The sequence below is a fragment of the Puntigrus tetrazona genome, chromosome 8 (genome assembly GCF_018831695.1).
Source record: "Puntigrus tetrazona isolate hp1 chromosome 8, ASM1883169v1, whole genome shotgun sequence".
In the NCBI taxonomy this organism is placed as follows: Eukaryota; Metazoa; Chordata; class Actinopteri; order Cypriniformes; family Cyprinidae; genus Puntigrus; species Puntigrus tetrazona.
This window is the reverse complement of record NC_056706.1, coordinates 19,660,958-19,684,694: the sequence shown is the minus strand read 5'-3', so window position 1 is coordinate 19,684,694 and position 23,737 is coordinate 19,660,958. Positions and strand designations below refer to the sequence as shown.

Here is a 23,737-nt window from a genome sequence, read left to right as displayed (position 1 = left end):
TCATTTGATAATATTCAATATTGTTACCCCTCAGTATTGGATACACTATAACAAATAATATTTCATTGATCTTTTCTTAAACCAGAACTTTTGCCCCAATAATCTCCTAATTGGCTGGTTATTAATAGTTAGTAAGGTAGTATTGGGTAGGATTAGGGATGTAGAATACGGTCAGAATATATGCTTTATAATTACTAATTAACGGTCAATATGTTAATAATAGACGTGCTAATAAGCAACTACTTAACAACGAGACTTGGTGCCTGTGCTAAAGTGTCACCATCTTTATTTTTTATTGAGAGAAAATGTGACCCTGGACCACAAAACCAGTCTTAAGTTGCTGGGGTATATTCGTAGCAATAACCAAAAGTGCATTGAATGGGTCAAAGTTATTGATTTTTGATTTTATGACAAAAACCATTACAATATTAAGTAAAGATAAGGTTGCATGAAGATATTTGGTAAATTTCCTACCGTAAATATATTCAAATGGTTATACCTGGGCCAAATGTTGTACTATCATAACAATATTCATCAATGGAAAGCTTATTTATTCAGCTTTGAAATGATGCATGAATCTCAATTTAAAAAGAAATGGACACAAAAAAGGGTCACAAAAGATAATAATGAATAACATTGATGGTAAAGATTAGCAAACGAATTTATTAAAACTAAATAGAATTTCAACATCAGCTATGAACTGGCCATCAGTTATACCATGAAATTAATAATTGGTTTATTAGTAATGACCACAATTTTTATATCAGTGCATCCCTTTTTCTGAATGAGCGAAGAATTGGCTTTCCTCACGTTGTCTGTTTTAAACAATGTACACTCAATTGCACAGCAACCAAATTCGAACGCTCCCATTCAAACTGGTGAAGACGTCCACATGCTCTCGACATCCTCAGGAGTGGACGGGGTTTAGAGCGGGAAATCTTAATGTAGCTTATATTGAGTTGACTGGACTGGAAAAAAAAAAAAAATCAGTGGACTGCTGAAGTGTTTACCTGTACAACACGGATATATTAATGTTGAAAGCATTTTACACATTCACAGCTAAAATGTGGGGAGTAAAATAAATAATAATAATTTAGTATAGGATATTGTATAAAATCTAATCTATATATATATATATATATATATATATATATATATATATATATATATATATATATATATATATATTAGAAAAACACACACACTGTGCTTCAAGAGTCTATTATGTCCGTGTTTTCAAAGAAGTCCATTCTCAGAACATAGCACTGAAACACATGTTGGAGGACCTACAGGTCTGATTCGCTTTTTGGCAAAGAAACCGGACCAAACCGGGCTGGAGCGGATCTCACCAGAGCTCCGCGGCTTGTTTCGGGTCGCTCCGTGATCAGTACCAGTTCAGTCGTTCTCTCTATAGACGGCCTGTTTGTGAGGAATTTCTCTCAGCGCTTGTCTCTCTGTGGTTATATCTGTGCACTCTTTTTGTCTTTCATTTTTTGCAGCAGGCTCCCCCGATGGCTTCGTGGATGTTTTGCTGGGCCCTTGTGGTCTCTCGCTGAGGAAATCCAGCCAACTGTGACGTAGGTCAGTCCTTTTGCCTGCTTCTTCCTCAGCGTCCTTTTCTTTCGGCCGCGCTAGAGACTTTCAGCCATCCTGCCCCTCTTGGTTACAGCTGGAGAAAAAGAAACAATCTGATTGAAGTATGCATTTACGATACTTTTTTGTTCAAAACAGCAACATTAGATCACAAACCGAGACTGGAAAAAATGTCTATGTATGTATTTATTTATTTGATACGGGAAAAACTCGCTTTACCTTTAAGGGTTACAAAACTCGCCACGTTTGGAAATTCAAAAGTAGCTCTCTGATATTACATTTAGTTAAGCGGTCAAAGCTGTGCACACCAATAAGGCCAGTCTGAACGGAAACGGTGCCAAAAACACTGGCTGCATGTCTAAATGCAAATCTTGGTCTGACAGTCACTGGCTTGTAAAAGGCATTAAGTTGTCAGATACTATTTGGATGGACTAGTGCTGCCCCTTTCCCTTGTCACAGGCCAGTTACCAAATCCATGGTGTCTTAGCTTAAGAAATATGTTGGATATGACAGATTCTTTCCATTTAAACAGAGGGGATACAGATATTTACCAATGAAAATGAAGTTAAACTGGCTTTTAAAGTAAAATGGGTATATCGTAAACGCTATTGCACACTAATATGGTGGGCTGTCAAATTTATATAAAGTTATTTTATATATATGTTTATGAGCAAGTGCTTGTGTGTGTGTGTGGGTGGGTGTGTTTGTGTGTGCGTTTATTACCCTGGACTACCAAACCAGTCATAAGTGTCAGTTTTTCTAAATTCATATTTATACATAATCGAAAGCTGAATGAATGGGTTTTGTTAGGATATGATAATATTTGGCAATCTGAAGGTGCAAAAAAATATATATATCCTCATGCAAAAGTATATATAATTTTGACTCATACAATGTTTTTTTTTGGCTGTTGGTACAATTTTAATTTGACTTAAGGCTTGTGGTAGGTTTGTGGGCCAGGGTCTCACACACACACACACACACACACACACACACACACACACACACAAAAAAACTATTTTTTTATAACTTATTGTTTAGCATGGACGTTATTGACAGAATATTTTTTTGCAATATTGCAGCTTTGTTAAACATATACAAACAGAAAACATGTTTAAATTGTAGTAATATTTAAAAATACAACTTTTCAGTGTATTTTTAAGCAAATGCAGCCTTCGTGAGCACAGGAAAATGTTTGTGAACACTTTAAAAAATCTCACTCATCCCAGACTTTAAAACATTCATATATCATGTCAGAATTTGTGTCTCCCTGCAGTGTTTTTTTCCCTCTCTCTCTCTTTGGTCATGTCTCATCTTGCCTAGGGCAGCATATAAGTCAGGAGTGCAAACCAATGTCCTCTCGTAAAAAAATAAGTGCATGAAGCGTCAGGTTGGTGGCTAATCTGTAGCAGATGGTGGACATTCTGTTAATTAGAATTGACTTGACGGTTGGATCAGCAGTTACGCATATATCTCTTACACAGCCAAAACAAGTCATAGGGCAGTCTACGACGTGCCTCAATCTCATTCCACTCTCAGTGTTTCTCTTCTAAAGACTGACTGGCCAAGTGACAGTTATATTCTCATGTCACATAGGCCTCTCCTTAACCTCGTCACACTGCTGTGAGCCCTACCTCTTCTTCTTCTCCACTATTTTCTTTTGCTTTAAATGCCTGAGATTCTGATCCTATCTGAGCTACTGTACATGTCTCCACAGGAACACATAAACAATACCGAGCATTTATGTGCTATCTAAGGGAAGAGGAAAAAACAAAATGAGAAATGTTCTGAGAGTGCCCGGCCCACCGCTCCGTCCTCAGGGGGGCAGCGTGATGGACTATAAGACGACCAGACACTTTTAAAGCTTCTAGGTTTAAGATATAGCCAGAATAACACATTGTAAGAAATGTTGTTTAGAGTAAGGCGTGACAATTGGATCTTTTAATTGAAAGGTATGGTTATATTGCATTATCTGTTCATTTTTCAGTACAGGGTCAAGAGTATTGAATTTCCTATTGGTTACCAGTAATTAAAGCAATAGTTCACCCAAAAATGCAAATTCCGTTATCATTTACTCTCCATCAAGTACTTCCAAACCTGTATGAATTTCTTTTGTTCTGCCGAAAACAAGGGAAGATATTTTGAAGAAAGTTTTGGGTCGCCATTGACTCCCATAGTATTTTTGTTTTTGTTTCCTAAAGATGCCATTAAACAAATATAAAAAATTTATCTTTTTGCTGTATCTTTTTGTACATTAATTTGAAGATTTAATGTGAAATTGTTGCAATCTAAAAGCATATTTAAAAACTTTCTCTCTCTTATCTATGTGTGTATATAAAAAGAAGTTTTCATTTGGGAATCTGACTATTCTTGTATCGTCTTCTAACCTTGACCACACCATCCACTTTGATTGACACTGACATCATATCACGATCTACCACATTGGTGTATGCATGGACATTCAGTCAAGGCTAATGCTCCACTGCAAGCTCCAAAATGGAATAATGTGCATGATTCATTGTCCACCTTGCTATATTAAACAATACACAGCCCCGTCCTTGGCCGCCGCTAGCTTCATCAGCCGGAAGCTCACTTCACCCCTAGCCGCGGAGGTCAGTGGCAGCGCACGCTTGCTTCTGTTTCCAGTTTGGCTGTTGATTTCAGGTTAGCCTGCGAGAGGCTGTTAAGTGTGAAAAATGGAGAAATTTTCCCATCTTTTCAAATACTGTGTATTTAGTTTAAAATGTCTTTTTCTGAGTAAAGGTAGATGATTATGTTGGCCGCTATACTGGACACCGCTTTATTTGAGAAACGGGTCCAGTGAAATGTCAGATGTAAAACATGGTCAACTTCAATGATTGATGACCTAAAAATATTTTAATCACATCTGGCCTTGCTGCCATGCCCAGAAAGGCCACCTGGAACACGTTTTGAATTTCTTCGTTTTGTGATCTCGCTAACTCAGCTCGAGCCGTTCCCTCCTGTCATGCTTCCACTGCTGTTTTTCTTACAAAGCTATTCATTAAAACCGAGAGCTTTGGGAGTTACCTGACACCGTAGGGGTCAAAGGGGTCTGTTATGTTATAATTTCAAATTGGGGGTGTACTATTCCCAGTGTAATTATTCCAATTAATCATCGAACGAATTTCATGAGACGTTTTTCCATTTCAATATTCATATCCACACTATTATTATATCTCGCTGGCTATGTCCGCTTATCGGAATTGTTTCGTGGTGGCACCCCAGTCATTCATCACGTTCAGCTCTCTGCCGCCGTTATGAATGCATTTCTGATTACATCATAAAGAATCATAGGAACGAGGGGTATTTTTAACCGTCGGCTTCTGATGCTCTGACAGAATGCGCAGCTTCCTTTTGTCTGCCGCCACCCGTACCCATGCGAGGCCAATGAGAAGAAGGCCACAGAGTTAGCTTAGCTGGAATTTCATTTCTGTAGCACATCTGATTGAAAGGCACTGTTCTTCAGACAGTCACATCATCATCAGCTTCATCATCTTCCCGCCAGTTTTCGACTTTGTGTTTTTTATAAGGTTTAAGGGTTCTCCTTATGAAAAAGTGTGCCTAATTGTATTGGATGTGTACTGGATTTCAAACTACGCAAGGTTTGTCTGTTTACTTGAGTACATTTTATTTAATAATGTCCAACAAACAGTTTTAATTAAAAGTACATTTAAACATTATTTAATAATCTTTGTTGACTTTAATTACCGTATTACCAAGTTGACAACATTGTGACATGTTACTTATAGCTTTTCATGTTGTTGGACTACAGAGGTAGTGCGTAAGTAGCGCGTAAAATGAACCTGGTGGTGGTCAAGTGGTGCATCTGTCACCGATCCAAGTCATAACTCCCAAAACGTCCCAAGTTTACAGTTTATAATTACCAGTTCAGAAGCATGTGAGGGTAGTGTTGCCATAGAAACACATCATTTAGTGTCATTTAGAGTAGAATGTCACATTTTGTCATCTCAGAATTACACCATGGCGTGAAGGCAGCTGTAAAGGCCTGTTCACACCAAGCACGATAACTATAAAGGTAACGATATTGTCTGTATATTATAAGCGCAAGCGCATCTGCTCTTCATAAGTTCTCAAGCTCGTGAGAACAGGATGGATTCTGATTGGCTGTTGATGTATTGTTCATCAGCTGAAAAAAAAAATTCTGAAAATTATTCCAACGATATTGTTTCTCTGTGCGTTTATCGTTGTGGTGTGAACTCTGCTGTTCTTTATGTTTTTTATCTTGTAATGAGCAGTACATTCAATTTTAATGTATTCATATTTTGTTACACATACAATGGTATAATGCTCACATTAGCTCAGGTCCATTAAATAATATTTAACAGATACAATGATGGTTTTAATAATGTCAATGTGGAAATAAAAAAAAAAACTAAAATTATTAAATGCTTAAAATTATTTTTCATTGTTAGTTAAAGTTAATGTTATCTCATGGTAATGTTAAACAAATGAAAGCAACAGTTATCAGATGTTCATTTATCTGTTTATCCATCCAGGGTCGTTATTGTTAGTTCATGATATTTTATTCATTAAGTAATGTTATGACAGAAATCATTACTTATTTCAAAACCGAAATTGAAAATGCTAAATGAACGATTGGTGGGAATGTGATGTTAAAAATACCACATGAAATCCAATCTGATCGTTCAGACTGGAATGCAAAAAAACATGTAATCAGATTCAAAACCACCTACAAAGGTTCTTGTGAAAATTCACATTGTGTTTTTTTTTTTTTCCCCCTGTTCCGAATAATTAAAAAAAGGATCAGACACCGATCTGAGTTTCCCTGCCTGTCTGAACAAGGCCTCAGAATTCTAAAAGTATTTCCTTTTGATTTAAAGTGACTCATACAGTATCAAACTAAAAATTTATAGCACGATTTGAAATCTAGAAAACATTGTTTTTCCAGGTAACAAGCAAAGAGTCATAACGTTCTGTTATGTTCATACTAAAAATGAAAACATGCTAAATATAGACCCCCTGACCACACCTTTAAAAACAAATAGAGTTTTTAAAACATAACACAGTCACATATACGCTCTCATATCTAGCTCTCCATTCAGTTCCACCTTGATTTACTGCACTTAGCCCTCACTGGCCGTAGTGTTTCCATTTAAGATGAATCACAGCCATTTATATAGCACAATACCTGTCACACACGGTGCCCGAGGGAAAGTGAGGTCGCCATTGTAATAAAATGTAAACCAGGAGTGGAAAGCATGATTTATATCAGGCTAAATAGAAAGCTTTAGCTTGTACTGTGGGTGGAATATCAGTATCCTGTTTAGCTTCAGCCCATTCATCAAACCTGCCTTCGGATGTCCAGAAGGCCTTTCATGTACCGTACATGGACTTCTTCTTATAGATGCTGCATACAAGCAAAAGAAACAACAACTTCCATTTATACTTTTTTTTTCACCACTTGGTTTCTCGTGAGAAAAAAGCCCAAGTTTGCTGACAAGCATTGACGAGAGACATTGTCCAGTATCGGAGGAAAAGGCTTTCGACAAATATCAAGGAAGTGAGCGCTACACTGGGAACTAAGTCTTGACAGGCCCGGGTGACACTTTTCTTGAGCATTCCATCCAGATACGGCCTTCTCCAAAAAAACCCTACTTGATCCAATCTCAACGAGTTGGCCTTAGTTCAGCCCAATCATCTAAGTTCGCGGCAATCCAGCCCGCGTTTGTTTGCTTTTTGTCACAGACACATCCATCTCTTTTGTCAAGGAAATTTGATGTCATTATATGTGTACATAAATGTTTGTGCAGTCATTTTGAGTAATAAGATGTCGTATTCCGATTATGTGCTTCCATGGATGTAGTTCTGTCCCATCATTCAGTGAAATGGAGCTCTTCCAAGGCTGATTTCATGCTCCAATACCAGCTGTACCAAACAGTTATTTGAACCGAAGGTCTTGTAGATCCAGCGGCATCGAAATGTGCCGGTTGCCCATCTAATTTACACAGTTTAACTGTAAATTAACTGTAAAGCCTTGAGGTTAGAGTTCAGAACGCTGATATAATTTCAGCCACTTAGTCAAACCGCAGTATTGGCATTGTTGAGGAAGTGACCTCACAATCAACAAATGTTCTCACAAGTTTTACACTTAATCTATTACAGGCCTCTGCAAGAACGACTTGAACAAATGCGAGAGAGTTTGTTGACTTAGAAATTCAGACGAATTTGTTTTTGTACGTACTGCATTTGATCATCGAGGCTTCAATCATTTGCTTGCCTTCATGTTATTCTAAACCTGTTTGACATTCTTCTGAGGAACACACACATAAAAAAAAAAGAAAAAAAAAATTTAACATTTAAGATGTCCACATAAATAAAGTCAAAAGGGGTTCATTGTCGTTTTGAACCTAATCACATTCTTCAGAATAACTTTCATCTTCTGCAGAAAGAGAGGAATAATAATAATGGAATAAATATTTCTATAAGAAGTCCTTAGTAATCCTATTTCAACCCAGTCAAATATTCTGGTAGAAACTAAAACTTTTTGCAATAATTATTTCTATGCAATTTTGATCATGCAATAGTTCACCTAAAATCTCCAGTATTTTTGGACTCCATTGCTTTTCATTACCCAAAAATAAACATTCTTAAGAATAGATTATTTTGTGTTCTTTAGGAAGAAATAAAACAAATAAGTCATAAAGGTTTGCTTTTAATAGATCTTTCTAAAATAAGTAAATGTAAACCTTTTGACTTTCTCCTTAGGAACATTCTTTTTTTTTTTTTAAAGGTTTGTCCATATGATCAAATTCAAAGTAGTGCAGTATTTTTTTGGACCCCAATAATATAATTATATGAACCAAAACGAATAAATTCAGAATAAATTCCTTTGTGTTCCTCAGAATGAACGCAAGTCATACAGGTTTTGAAATGAGGGTAAGTTGATGATAACAGTAGTTAGATGTTGGGTGAACTATCCTTTTAAGTTTATTCTGAATAAATATTTCTAAAAGTAGCGCTTAGTAATCCTATTACAACCCCATCAAATGTTATTTAATATTGTGCTAGAGCTGACACGAAGCTGTTTCAACATCGGTAGCCAAATGACAACAGTTTGAACAAATATTTCCACCCGACCCATCTGCCAATTCAGTTTCTATGGTGATTACTCCATTTTTACTCCATCATAGCTTTGCCGCACCACAGAGCTGCCCTTTGACCTCCAATGCTTTACCCTACAGGGGCATTCAGCATTTTTTTTCTCCTGACTTTTTTTTTTCTGAACCGAACGAGGCTTAACTGATTTGATATACAATATGCCTCTGAGACATTCATCACAGGCCAAACTTTAAAAACAGACTGAAAGCCTCTCAGGACAGAACATTGAGGTTCTCACCCCCTGGTTTTCGGCTCTGAAGAGTACAAACACAAAAACAATACTTGCTGATGCTTTTTTCGATGAACCAAACATGTGAACCCCTGCATGTTTTATTATGTTATTATAGGTACATATTTCTGTGTTTTTATTACGTTAAATGTGAGTTAATGTTCTATCATGTTGGAAATATGCCCTACGCCAAATCCATCCCTAAACCTACCTGATAGTCAGGACTTGATGTTACCTTTTTGTCTCAATGCCACCAATCATATTACCAATGTTACCTGTTACCGATCATATGAAATCGGCATCTACATTAACCAACAGGACGCAGCAAGTGACTATTTTAATTAATGAGTCATTGAACCCTTCAAACGATTCATTCAGACATTCAAGAATGAAGTCTCTTCCACTTGTCTCTTCAAAAAAATCTACTTGTCTCAGAAAAGCATTAATGGCAGGCAAGTTTTATTACTGTATATAAAATTCAACCCACCAGTGTGGCTAGTTAGAAATGAGGGGGACTGCTTTAGTAATCCTATTACAACCCCATCAAATGTTACCCGCCACTCTGAACCGAACGAGGCTTAACTGATTTGATATACAATATGCCTCTGAGACATTCATCACAGGCCAAACTTTAAAACAGACTGAAAGCCTCTCAGGACAGAACATTGAGGTTCTCACCCCTGGTTTTCGGCCCTGAAGAGTACAAACACAGCTGAAATCCACCCGCATGTGACAGTAATAACATATTGGCCACCAATAATACAGACATTTGGCTACCTGCAGCAATAAACTCCAGTTCACTGTGAACGAGGCTTCGGTGTGAATGTCATCACCTCATAAATGGCCCATAATCCACCGCTGCTGCTGGCCACCGACTGAAAAATCGCACCGTATCATTACCGTATAAAAAAATGTGGCGAAGCAGTCTGTGAGACGGGGACAGCTGCTCCTCTCTACTTTTGATGTGAAAGCAACTTGACTCTTGCCTCTCATGAGAAATTTGGAAATGCAGAGATATTGACTTTATTACGCAGCTGTTTTGGCAGAATGAGGGAGCCAAGCACAGCTGAGAAAGGAACAGAAAGATCATCCACGACCGGCTATGCAAATCATGTCACCAAAGATTGAATTAAACTCTGAGCCAATGACGGCTTAAACTAATTTTGGTGAGTTTATTTGCAATCCCGCAGGGATTGAGTATCGCTCTCACGGACAATATCTCCATGCTTTAGACTTTGAACTAGAACCACCACAAAATGTGATCCAAATCAATAGATATACACATTAGCTACTCTTTTCTGCAGCGTTTGCCTTAATGGTAGCTAAATAATAGATTAATCCTTAAACAGCAAATTTGCTTCATTTGTTCAAGATAAGGCAACTTGTTTTCGAACAATTTCTTGAATTCTGGGTGCGAGGATCGATCTGACAGCATTTCACAGCTGGTGCTGTTACTCATATATTCATCCAAAGTGTATATTATTTAAAGTTAGAATTAATTAACTATCAAAATGAAGGAATGTATTTTTCTGTGTCCAGTTAATGGTTAAGATTTTAATTTATTTTATTTGAAGTTATGGAATTATGGCTAATAATAACATTAAATCATAATTTCCGCTTCCGTAGTCTACAATTCTCAAATAAACAAACAAAATCAAGTATACAAGTACTGTAACCCTTTTCGAATAAGTAACACTTAACTTAACTTTTCCTTCATTTAATTGTTAATTTGTTGTTAAATTTAGGTAATGCGTAAGATTAGGGATCTAGAATAAGGTCATATTTAATAAAGCATTAATATGTGCTTCATATGTGCTTAATTAGCACTAATATATGGCTAATATTCTAGTAATATGCATGCTATTTGAAAAAAAACAAAACTACTTAAGTACTAAAAATACTTCTTAATTATTTTTCGTACTTTAAGTAAAAAGTTTAAATTAGCTATATATATAATTAAAACGAGAAATGCATGCATATGGATATATAAACAGATGTATGAAGCCATGTATTGAGGGCAATGAAGTTATTGAGAATTAAGCAAAATAAATTACCCATAATCCTCCACACGCCATCACCTCCCCTGGCGACAGATGTACATGTGTGTAGTTGTTTTATCTGGCCTTCAGGCTCCTGTCCTCAAATGTATTAAATGCAGCAGGTGGATCAGGATGTTTCACAGCTGGCTTTATTTATTGCCTGTATAAAACGAATATCTTTCTGGTTTAGAGTAAACAGGAGCTCAGTTAATGTGACGTGTCCTTCATATCTGTGTTATATTACTTTTCTTTTACTCCGTTTTCCAAAGCTGTTGTTGAACGACCAGCGATTAGCGAGGTGCCTGCAATTATACAAAGTGGCCTTGTCTACGTACGCACACCAGCATACTGAGGACATTTTGAAAAATCGGCGGAATTTCCTTTTAGCTGTCGAGAAGTGTTTTTGAGGCTAGAAAAAGAGCTTTATTTGTTGCAAATGAACCATGAGAAACATTTACTCCATTGCCCCCCGTCCCCCTCGCCCTGCTGTGTACGTGACAGGCTTGCAAAGCGACTTAAGGTGTTGATGTGGGTACGGGGGCCATGCCTAGATCTTCTCTGGAAAGAAAAGCCTCCACAGATTACAAGGAACCAGCTCCTACGCTTTCAAACGCTGCTTTTACGCTCTTTTGTTCCCGAGGGTTTGAAAGTACAGTGTGTTCGTTTCAATAACAGAACGTGAACAGTTCTTATCCTCCTGCCGTTCGAGAGCCCTCTCCATCTCTCCCGCGCGAACAGAACTCTGATCTCAGCACCACTTCCAAAACAAGCCAAACCACATCATTCTGACACTCCGCAAATCCTTTTTCAACAGCTTGAGTCATTATCCTTTTAACCCGGTGACATCCCTCGTTTTTTATTCTCCGGCTCGAATATCATCATTCCCGTCCTCCTGTTTCAACAAATGATTGTTCGCCGAAGCGAAGATTCAGATGACTTTTCGGAACGAGCCGCTGTGATGCTTCGTATGTAATAAGCTTTAATGGATCTATAATGCGATCTCCAATTCATTCGCCCGCTACTTGTAGAGTTCACAGAGTTCAACGCTGAAGCAAAAGTGTGTGTTTGCTTTCCAAAATCAAGACGGACGTATTACGGACGAGCCAGAGCATCGTTAAACACGTTCTGCTTGTCAACGGAGCCTGACGCGTGTAGATGACGCAAGGTTTTTTAAGATGTTTTGAAGCAACATCACGCACACAGGAATACGGTTTTCCAAATGCTAGTTTGCGATTTGGCGATAGACGCTTGTTTATTTGATAATTATATGTAGATTACTCTTTTCCTCTTAGAATTCTTTGAATGGAAAGCTCCAAAGAACACTGGAGAATATATTAAAACCCTTTGTATGTTAGAAATAGTCTGTTTAACTGTTTAATTAAATGCATTCTTGCCGTATTAAAGCAGTCATTTCTTAAAAATGATTAGTGCTTCCACCAGCACATCCACTTTCCATGTTAATAATAATCAGAAATGTTTTTTTGAGCCACAAATCAGCATATTAGAATGATTTTGCAGTAATGATGCTCAATTCAGCTTTCGCATCACAAGAATAAATTACATTAAAATCATTATTATTCCAAACTTTTAAGCAGGAGTGTATATCTTCTATTTTATTTAGAATATATTTCCATAGTTTATTAAATCTCCGCTCCACAGCTGTGCAACATTGGTCGTGATTATGACAAAATTATGACAATTTCTCTCGATTTGGTGGTAGCATCCAGAAAATTGTTACGCAAATATGGAATTATTATTATTAAAGTCTTCTGTCAACTTTATGCTTCCATTATCTGTTTGGGAAGAGACACCAAGGCCATTTGAATAGTTTAATATCTAAACATGTGATATAATATGCATATGAATCTATCTTACTGGTGCAGAGAGAGACTCCTACTAGTGCTTTAATTAGATTTGTTTTATATTTTTTTTACAATGTATTTTCGCTGAAGCCAATGTGACCCTGACAATAAAGGTCCTAAAAGAGTTTAGTATGATGCCATAAAAGAAAATACTTTTATAGTGTGAAGATTATTTTAATAATCTAAAGAACTTTTTGCAGAATGGAAAGGTTGAATGGAAGTTTTTCTTGCAACTACAGATGCCTATAGAAAGAACCTTTATTTGTATGAGTGCATGCACATTTTATATTATATTATATGATTAGTAAAAGACTTTCAAGGCAACTTTATAAGTTTAAACATACATCACTGGGGTAAGAAAAACAAGTCAATCTTAAAAGAACACAAGGGCTGAAGTAGCTTGTTTTAAATGCCCAAAAATGAAAGTTTTACTCCATAAACTGAACTGATGCGGCGTCTTCTTCTGATCCACTGTAAGCTTAGACACAGGTGGCCTCAGTAAGAGATGATCTCCTGAAATGAGAATAACGCTGAGGTCATCTCATAGCAGGCAGATAGGGATGGCTAGATCTTACTGATTTGCTCTATATTGTGGCTAAAAGAGCTCTTTTCCATATTGAGTTCATATCCTGTTGCAGAGAATTACCTCATTGCTTATTCTGTCTGCACTTTTTTGGTCATTCTTTCTTTTTTCTCCAGCTCTCCCTCTGTTTTTTTCACTGAGAATGATAGAGCAATCATTTGAAGGCATGCTAGTGCTGATGTACAACATATGGCTTAATGCACATGTTCAGAAGGCCAACATTAGAGCGTTATTATGAAACCGAAGGCCATCTGGGCATATTCGTTGTTCAAATATTGATGGTCATTACACTTTTGTTATATGCGGCTTTCATCAACTTGAAGGAAATAGTTAAATTATATTATAATTCATGCAAAAACACTAAAATTATACTGCATAAAACTTTCTAGAACCTTTTGGATAAAAAAAGAAAATTTCAAATGAAACTGATTTGATTTTCAGGTTCAGTTCTTTACCCAAAAGGTTCACGAATCATTCACAGCTTTATATTTTTTCATAAAATGCTAAATACGGTCACACGGACTACTTGTGTTTTAGGTCCTACTTGATGCTTAAATGCTTTATTGTAAAAGCATTGAAAAGTTCAACTAATACCTTCATCGAAATTTCTCCCTTTGCATTGAATAGTTTTTTTCACACTTTGTGGCTTCAGTGTGTCACTTAAATGGAACAGGGGGAAAACAGAAAGCTGTTTAACTCCCACTATTCCGTCACTCTTTGATTAAAGATCTTAAACCGAAACCTGTTACGCCACTCTGTTATTTATCAATCAAGAGCCAATCTTAGCTCTCCTTTCTTGTGAAGATCAACAGTAGCCAGAGAGCGATACCAGTAGCTGATGGTGGCGATAAAGCTGTGATCTGTGGAAACATGGTGCCCCACTGATACAGCAATGAAGGCGATGGGAGCAGATAAGCCATTATACCAGCCTCAGCTTGTCAGCTGTATTGTGCTCTTCCTCATAAACCTATTCAGTGATTAAGCACCTGTTTGCAAAGTCAGGCTCCAGGAAAATACGCAGACAGGTGTCAGACAGCCATACTGTAACAGCCCGCTTCGCAAATGGTTTTTAAATCAGAGCAGTCACGATCAGATGGAACCGACATCTTAATTTGTAGAATGTCACACGGCATGACGCGCATTTTCAATGCGGCAAATGGAAATTTCCAAGCTCGCTCATAATGAAAGAATATCCTGATTTAAAGCTGTTCCATAAAAAAAAAACAAAAAAAAACACAGTTCATTTTTAGAGTTAGAACATTGTAATCCTATGGAGTAATGCAGAGAGAATGCTAGATGATGTTCTAGTCTCCGTCTACGTTAACTCGTTTGATTATTTTCCCTTTACTTTTGAAGTGTCCATCTGACGTGAAGTTTGCATGGATAGGTGAACCAAGTTTATTTCTTTTGGCCAATCATCAGCAGGAGAACAACTGGATGTGATCCAATCAAAACACATTTTGACTTTAGTATGCAAATGTGTCGGAGAAGTAATTACTGCATTTACGGCTGTGTTTACTGACCTTTGATACTCTCAGATGATATGTCAAGAGCAAGCACAAACCAACACTATGATGAAAAGGCAACAAAAACAGTCCAAATCAAACAGATGGGGCTCCAGAGTTTGACTAAAATAGTTGCAAATGAATCAAAAATTCAATTTTTCTAATAATAATTTAATATGTAGTCACCAGTGGCTGTCGGGAAAACTGTCATGAAGTAAGCACCCTTATGAAAGGTTTCATTAATGATTACGCCAGTGTTTCCAAATAAAGTAACTCATGAACTAGTTCTTTTCAGTGAGCCAGTCATGATTTTTGAAATGGTGTTGAATCAGTGAATGGTTTTAGAGCTGTGATTTAAAATAAGAATAATATATTGAGACTAATCAATACATTAAAATAATAAAGTAATTTAACAAAAATGTTCATCTGTATATCTTTCTTATAACCTAAAATAATGCAATTTAATATAGTAAAAATCACATAGTAAATTTAAATAAATGGTGATCATTTAATTAGTCAGCTGAAATTTATTTTAAAAAAGCCTTTAATTTTACAATTCAGTGGCTCTCTCTTCTTATTAGTTTGTTTTTCTAAAAAAACCTTGTATTAACTTAATTATTGTATCTTTATAGTAACATTTATTTCTTAAAAATATATTTATATAAGCTTTTCCTTTTTTTTTTTCCATAAAGTCTTCAAAATCCTGACCTAATCTCTCTTTTCGAAGCAGAAATTGCGGTTTCGTGTCAAGAGTTTGCTGACTATCTGGCCTTCGCTTCGAGCGTTCACTGCGCGTGCTCTGTTTAGGTCGTAAACAGCTTCTCCTCAAAGGCGGAAGTGTTGCGTTTCAGTGATAAACTTTATCAGCTCCTAGGGGTGTCAGAGAAGGAACAGAGGGGCCCTAAAACATGCCAAAAACACTACAGAAACCTCATTCTCACCCATACAAGTTAATTCAGCGGTTGCAACAAATTTACAAGCAACAATCAATCCGTATTTAGCTTCTAAAACTGTTAAATATAATTTACGTCACGCTTCCAAAATTCATACGGCATGAAAAATGCGTGCTTGCTCAGAGAAAACAATTGCAACACGTGCTCTTTCTCACGGAGGGTTAATCAATGCACATACACAGCATTTCAGCCCTTTCTCAATGTCCTGTGAAACACAAAGCAATCATTGTGGATTCATTTACGTGTTTCTGCCGGCAACACAAAATGTACCCATCAGCAGCACGGAGAAGCAAAATGTTGACTTCCCGTTAAACAAAACACACTGCCATTATCTCCCATCTGTCATTATTTGAATTACTGTATGTGTACAAGAGCAACTTTCATAATACGCCGCACTAAAAATACTCGAAATGCTCATTTTGTCTTATTACATTGTGCTAGACATAATGTTCGAGCTGCCTCGTGTTTAATGAAATTCACTGGAGACCTGGTCACGGTGTACGAAAACCAAAGCACACAGTTTACGTAAAGGGCCTTCAGACATCACAGGGCTGATCAAATTTTACTCAATGTACTCGTAAGTTGGTGAGCTATACGCTGAATAATGTGATTTTGTTTGTTGAAATGGGCTACCTGACACCCGTGAACTCGCTGCTTCAAGCATTTGGAGATTGAAGTCTGAGTTGTTCCTTTCTCTCCGCTTTCGCCTTTCGGTTCAACATTTTTCACCCTACATCAAGGATTCAGCAGCTCCAACTTCAGGTCCTCAAGAAAGATGACTCTTTCATTTGTAAAATGAAATGGAAAAACTTTGTTTTTGCTCAGAGCGAGATCAGTTAACAGTTCAGTAGAGATCAATTATGTCTGTTATCATTTGAAACGACATAGAACGACTTAACAAAAATGCTTGTAAAAATCTAATCTTACAATTCAGTTGGCTTTTCTTGGTTTGATGTAAAGCTTTAATGTGCCTTATATTTATAGCGTAAATAGAAACATATTTTTATACATTTTTGGCCACTTTTTTGAAAGAGAAAATAGCTGACTCTTTTATTATTTCCTCAAAACAAGATAAAAAAAATGCCTCTGCATAGTGTCTGGCGCACATGACTGTGTTTGGATGTGAAATGCGTATGCGTGTGCATTGTTTCCACTTCATTGTGGCTAGGAAATGTCTCCAGGGCTTGCCCACCCAGACCCCCGTAACAGCTGCTGTAAACCCTGTACTGTGATAGTCAAGTGTGTCTACCCCCTTCTAGGAAAAACCTTTCCTGAAAAGCCTCTATAAACAGAGCAAAAACAGTATCCAGTTTTAGTCATTTTAGTGGATTCAGAATCCTCTGTTGATTTTGTTACTATCATCTGTGACATGTTTGCCAAAAATGTATTTTGACACCAAAAATGTATTTATTTATTCATTTTGCTTATGTTAGGAAATATGTAGGGTAGTTTAAGTATTTAGTTCCTGTGTTGCAGAAGCAGAGTTTATACAATAAAAAAACCACAAAAACACAACTCCTTTAAAATTGGCCTCTTGCAGTGGGTCATTAAAATAACTACCATACTATCTGGATAGAAACCCACAATTATCGGATCACAAATTGCATTGTAAATCTGACTAGTGCAAATGCATTAGGAAACAAAACAGTACTGAAGTGTTTGTTTCTGTGGACAATGTTGGATTAATTATAAATTTGGTCTGGATGAAGAAATGTAGGTCTGTGATGAAATAAGAGAAAGTTATTTGACATTTTTTCTTAGTCTCACTTTTCCATTGAAGTGACACTGAAAATATAGTTGGTAACTACTATGGTAATTTTAAGATTGGCATCTGTATATTTCATGATATACAATATATTTTGTATATTAGTTTTTACTTTTCATTTTTTTCTCTCTTTAGTAATTGTATAGTTAAAAAGACTTTAGAATTTAACTATTGTCAACAAGTTCAACTGAAATAAACAAAAGGGCACGTGTGCTTCTTTTTAAAATGGTCAGTTCTCTTGAGCGTTTAAGAGAAAAGGCCAGATTTAGAGCACATGGTTTCTCTTTCATATCAGAGCTTGTGTCCTGTTCCATTCCTCATACTTTTCTTCTGACACGCGTTCTTTTAAAGATAATGCCAAAACATTCGAACCAAAGCAAAAATTCCTCCTAATGCCAGTCTCCCTCAAGAACATGAAGTGTTGTAGCTCCCCAGAGGAAGCTTCAACTGCATTAAGTTTGACTGGCCCGCTTGTTTCTGTGTATTCCAGCTATAAACACGAGCAATTATGAGCCTAAGCCTTGTATTTTTTTTCCCCCTGCACAAACTTCACCTGGCTGTTTCACATTCCACCGTAAGCAGTACCATAACAAGTTGTTCATTTTTTGTGTGAAATGTTGTACTCGTCCAATCGCTCTGTAATCCGAGACAACTTCAACACTGCCCGGCTCAACCTTGACGCACTTCTCACAGGTCTTCATCTCCCCTGAGAAAAGTGGCCACAAGCACTTTCACAACTTTAGGTCACATGATTACAGCAGGTTTGAAATTCACCTGACATGTGATACAGTGCTAGCTGACCTTACTGACATGACACTGGTTCATCAGTGCAGACCTGATGCTCACATGCATAATCAAAAAGGTCAATTTTGCTCTTCTGAAACATCTCAGAAAATTGTAAAAACTGTAAAACTCTACGGCAAAAAAGCACTGAAGTAAGAAAAGACGTAAACTCACAACTCTGCCTCGGCTTCAGAAAATTCACTGAAGAAGGTGCTTCCGTTGGAGTGCGGATGTCCCGGCGATGGCTCCTCGCTTCTGTAACTGCTCTGGCTGCTCCCGTCCTCAGGCAGTGTCTCTTGCGATACTGGGGGCTTCTGGAACGATCCTGACATTCCTGGTTCCGGAGACCCCAACAAGCAGGGGCATTGAGTCCGAAGCCCCTTGTAAAGGAAGTTCATTTTCAGAGAGGGTATCCAGGGACAGCCAAGAAGGTTCTTGAAGGCCGCGCGGAACTCCGGGCTCCGGCAGTAGATGATGGGGTTGAGGCCAGAGTTGATGTAGCCTAACCAGTTTAAGAAGCGAAAAATGTCCTTGTCCAGCAATTGGCGATCGAAGACCTTAATGATGTTCACCACGAAGAAAGGCAACCAGCAGAGTGTGAAGACACCCATGATGATGCCCAGCGTCTTGAGGGCCTTGTGCTCCTTGACCACAGTCAATCTCGATGGTCGCCTTCGGGAACTTTTGCGCCTCGCCGTTGTTCCTCCAACATTATTGTACGTCGAAGGCAAGTTATTGTTGCCGTGGAGCGTCGGCAGTACCTGATTTCCCATGCACTCGTTTTGGAATCTCAAACGATTCCTGTCAATGAGCTGTACCTGCCGGGTGGCAATGAGAAAGACACGTGCATAGACAAAAATCATGATGAGTAGTGGGATGTAGAATGAAACCACGGACGAAATAATCGCAAAGAGCATGTTTATCTCTAAATCACAGCACTTTTGGTTCTTGTAACATTTTTCCGCTTCAGCGTCTTTCGCCTTATAGTATTCATTCATAATGGGGACGAATGAGATTAAAGCTGAGACCAGCCACACAACACAAACGATAATTCGAGCCCTGCACTTATTCAGAAGCTGTTTATACCGCAGAGGTCGTGTGATTGCAATATACCGATCCACCGCAATGATGCAAAGGGTCTCTATGCTGGCGGTTACGCATAACACATCAACCGATGTCCATAACTCGCACAAAGTGTTATTAAGTAGCCATGCTCCTGTTATGACTATCGTGGCGCCCGGTGGCACCACCAGGACCCCCATGATGAGGTCAGCACATGCCAGTGACATGATGAAGACATTCGTCGTGGTCTGCAGCTGGGAGGTGCGTGCGATAGCGATGATGACCAGAAGGTTACCTACGACGATAATGGTGATGATGATCACCAAGATGAACAGCTCCAAGGGCTTAACATGTCCTTCACTCCCGGTCATATTGATCGGTAGACTGATGCTCACATTGGGTGGTAGAGTGGTGTCTTGTAGAGTTTCCATGTTTCGGTGTTCAGAGATCAAGGCATACAATTTCTCAAACTGAATATCACAAACAAGCAGCAGCAAAGAGACATAGCTAGGTGCTGGAAACGTCTGAAGCAGTTGAGATGCCGTTGCATTTAATCTTGCATTTTATACCGCCGTATCTCCCAATCTTGAACAACAGCATCAATTCTGTTTCACCTCCCCTTCAAGCATCCTGAAAGTCGCGCACATCTTGCGTCCCGCAGCATTTAAAGCAAACATATCTGTCATGTTCCACACATCTGAACTGCAGATGTAGGAGGGGGAAAAAAGTCCCTTTTGCTCAGAGTTAAAACTGGTCCATGGGCGATGAGGAAAAAAGCATTTGAACTTTTTGAAAAGCTCTTGAAACCAGCAGGGAAAAGGCAGATAAGCAGCCGTCTTGTTGAAGTAGTCCACTGAAGTGGAGTTTGAGCTGAAGTGGAGGAGGTTCAGTCAGCGTGTGTGGAGCGGGCGAGTGGAGTTGCCTCTACTGCCAAAAGCTCAAAGGAGCAGTGACACTGCCGACAGTCAACAGTGGTAAAACGCTCTCTCCCTCTCTGATAATGCTTGCTCGCTCTCTCGCTCTCTCACTCTCTTTTGGAGTGTTTAGCATGCTATACTTGCAGTCACATTTCGCCCGAGGGGTGGAGTTGTAAAGAGTGCCTCACACACACACACACACACCCTCTCTGTCCCTCTGTCCAAGTACACAATCAGCAAACATAAAACACTTTTTATCTCGTCTGTCATGCATCAGAAATAGACATACATGCAATAATATATACTCCAAAAATAGTAATGTTTAAAGTTTGTCTAGGAAACAACATATAACACTGGCATTCCACTGAAAAAAAAAACTTTTTAACTATTTCCACAAAATATTTGTGAAATTTACTAGCCTTTTCTAAAAAATGGCAAATATTTGATTTAGACGTGCAATTTTGAAATTGTATTTATTTATTTATTGCAGCACAAAATGAGTTTCACAGCAAAATAACCATTTCTGGGTGCCTTGAGGAACTGCTTAAAAAAACAACAACTAATAAAAAAACAAATTTAGCTAAATAAATAATTAGATAAATTACGTTTCACGTTTCCATGTATTATTATTCATTTTGACTATTATTTTAGTCTGTAGGTTTAGTTTGTATAAATCTGTATATATATATATATATATATATATATATATATATATATATATATATATATATATATATATATATATATATATATATATATATATATATATATATATATATAATAGGGGTTTCAATGCAGGAGATAAATTTTTCCAGTTTGATGACATAAAAACATTTAAGTTAATGCAGGGGCAGAGCTAGGGTTGGCCTGCCCACTCACAACTGTTGCTTCTAGCTGTTTTTCACAAGAATACGGTTTAATTAGACATGGAACATCTTTAAGACCACATCAAACGGGAGATGTTTCAGATGTGCACTCCACCTCCTCATCAGGGCTGGTCAAACAAGCGTGGAGACAGTACAGGTGATGAGGATCAGTGAACTAAGGTCAGATGAGTCTCTTGTCAGGTCATATGTCGTGTTCCTGTTTGGTCAGCTTGTTATACTGTGCTTGTAACATATTCTCTTTGTTTGCAAGCACAAATACAGTGGTACATGCTATAGCTTGTATCGTTTCACATTAAAGCATCAATGAAATCAAGAGCATGTGTGTCACATCCACGTCACGGTTAGTCTCGCCTTAGCCAGATCTTTAGATTGACAGCTCCATTAATTAATCCATGGCTGGCCAAGGCCACTGACATGTCGATCAACCAATCACAATTTGTTTCAGGACATGGAAATGTTGCCACAATGTGTCCGGTGTGTAAATATCTCTGACGTACTTTAAAGGGTCTATGGCGCGTGACGTTCGTGAGGGCTTCCTTGGTGTCACGGCATCATTGTTTCCAGGTGGAAATAACCCTTTTTCTAAAGCATCTTAAAGTGTATATATTTTATTCTACCTGGTCTCATGACATAAATGTACCTGGGCGCACTTTTTTATTAGCAATACACAAAATACGTACCAATAAGTACATATCACCGCAGTTTCTAAAAGAAACCACACTAGAGGCAGTGTGTAATCTTTTCACTTAGATGGTTCGAATCCCATGTAACTACAGTTCGATAAAAAGAATCTGCTTAAAATGAAGTTGAAATGGCACAGCTTTTGAAACCTACACTGGTAGGTTTAGGGTTCACCTACGCCAGCATCATAGAGCATTAACTTTTAGTCACAGGATATTTGCGCTGCAATATGTAACTTAATAAACTGTATTAAGAATGTGCTAGGGTTCATGTATTAAACCTATGTTTTAGTGCCACTCAATGGACATTTTCTCTTCGAAACTGCAAGTGCACCGAGGTACATATTGATTTTATCCGTATGTGTGTTCCCTTCAGAAACTGAACCTTTGTCTTTGATAAATTAGGAGTAAAAGGAAATTCTTAAATTCTTTAATCTTAAAGTTGAGGAGAAACACCTTTTATATTGTTAACCTGATAAGAGGTTTAAGGATTAACACAAAAACATTACAGGCATCATGCATGACGCTTTATATCAAAATGAATGTTGGCGTTGAAATAATAATTTCCTAAAGAGATTCAGATAATTGCCCTGTGTTTCCATGTCTAGCGTCCCATGTCTTGGTCTCTATCTCACCCTAAGGGTATAGCTGCCACAACCAGACAGGCCTGTTCAGACGGAGCTATCTGCTCATACCCATCTCCTTCAGTATTGTCCTGGTGTTACGTGTTCAAAAGAAGTCAGAAATGTTTTTGTATTTCAAGAATTCAGTCACAAGGCTATCTAAGGCTCTGTCAATCACTCTGAGCTCAGATTAGTTAGAGTCAAACTGATGGCTGATAGTGCATGTCTGCTAATTGTGGATTCCTGTAGAGTCTGCCTTTAATTGGAAATAGTTTTATAACCCCTCCAAAAAAATGTTATAATTTATTAAACTTATTAACTTATATATATATATATATACAATATATATATATATATACAATGTATTATTATAGTGATTATTAGGAAATCACCATTAAATAAAACCCTTTTTTTTAATATAGGAATGAGTGCATTAACTACTGTACAAAAGCACAAAACCAATTTTTACGAGAACAGCTGCAAAGTCTGTCGTGCTCTATCCCGACCTGTAGTGGGGTATCTTCTACAATCACATTCTGCTGTGTTCTGTTGCAGTTTCGCGATATGGACAGGATACCAGCTCCCTCGGGGCCGTTGTTCAGCACTAAAAATAATAGATGCTTATCTGGCCTGCGACTCACGCCAACCCGGCCACAACCAGGAAGAACAATCAAGACAAATGCCTGGCATGCCATTCAGCTGCAAAAACCTGGGTAGAGTAGTCACCAAGGACTTTGTCATCAAGTACTTCCTTCCCTCCTCTGTCTCTTTTCCTCCTCTCTGTCTTTCTGTTTGACATTATCTTATTTTGTTCACACCACTCGATACGTTAGCGTGCGCTCTCGGGTTGCAAACCCTCGCGAAAAAGAAGTACAGCTTTTTCTCCGCCCTAAAATAGAGTACTCATTATTGCACTTTATATACAAATGAAAATATAGGATATCATAAATTACATTTATATTGAATGCAGTTAAGTTGAGTGTTTTTGACTCAATTAAGTATGGCTTAAAGACATTTAAGTATTTCATGATTACTCTTTTAGTACACTTTCAACTACTCTTTTAGTACACTACAATGTAAATTTTATGTTATATA

General features: G+C 37.7%; 1 protein-coding gene across 2 annotated transcripts; it reads right to left on the bottom strand.

Moving 5' to 3' along the window:
• Window positions 1-643: 643 nt before the first annotated feature.
• On the bottom strand, window positions 644-20,567 carry adrb3a (adrenoceptor beta 3a). Of its 2 annotated transcripts, none has more exons than XM_043247445.1 (2): window positions 18,648-20,567; window positions 644-1,669 (listed from the first exon to the last, which is right to left on the bottom strand). In XM_043247445.1, the coding sequence occupies exons 1-2, from the start codon at window positions 19,964-19,966 to the stop codon at window positions 1,642-1,644; spliced, it is 1,347 nt and encodes a 448-aa protein (XP_043103380.1). In that variant the 5' UTR covers window positions 19,967-20,567; the 3' UTR covers window positions 644-1,641. The 2 variants fall into 2 exon arrangements, with proteins under 2 accessions (XP_043103380.1, XP_043103379.1); XM_043247444.1 differs by lacking the exon at window positions 644-1,669 and adding an exon at window positions 13,108-13,397.
• Between the last annotated feature and the right edge of the window lie 3,170 nt (window positions 20,568-23,737).

Bases quoted from the DNA above. Each gene is read 5' to 3' on its own strand.
- adrb3a (XM_043247444.1), bottom strand. From the start codon at position 19,966: ATGGAAACTCTACAAGACACCACTCTACCACCCAATGTGAGCATCAGT. The intron at 13,398-18,647 runs GTGAGTTTACGT...TTCTCATTTCAG, and splicing joins TCTGAAGCCGAGGCAGAGTT to GAGATCATCTCTTACTGAGG.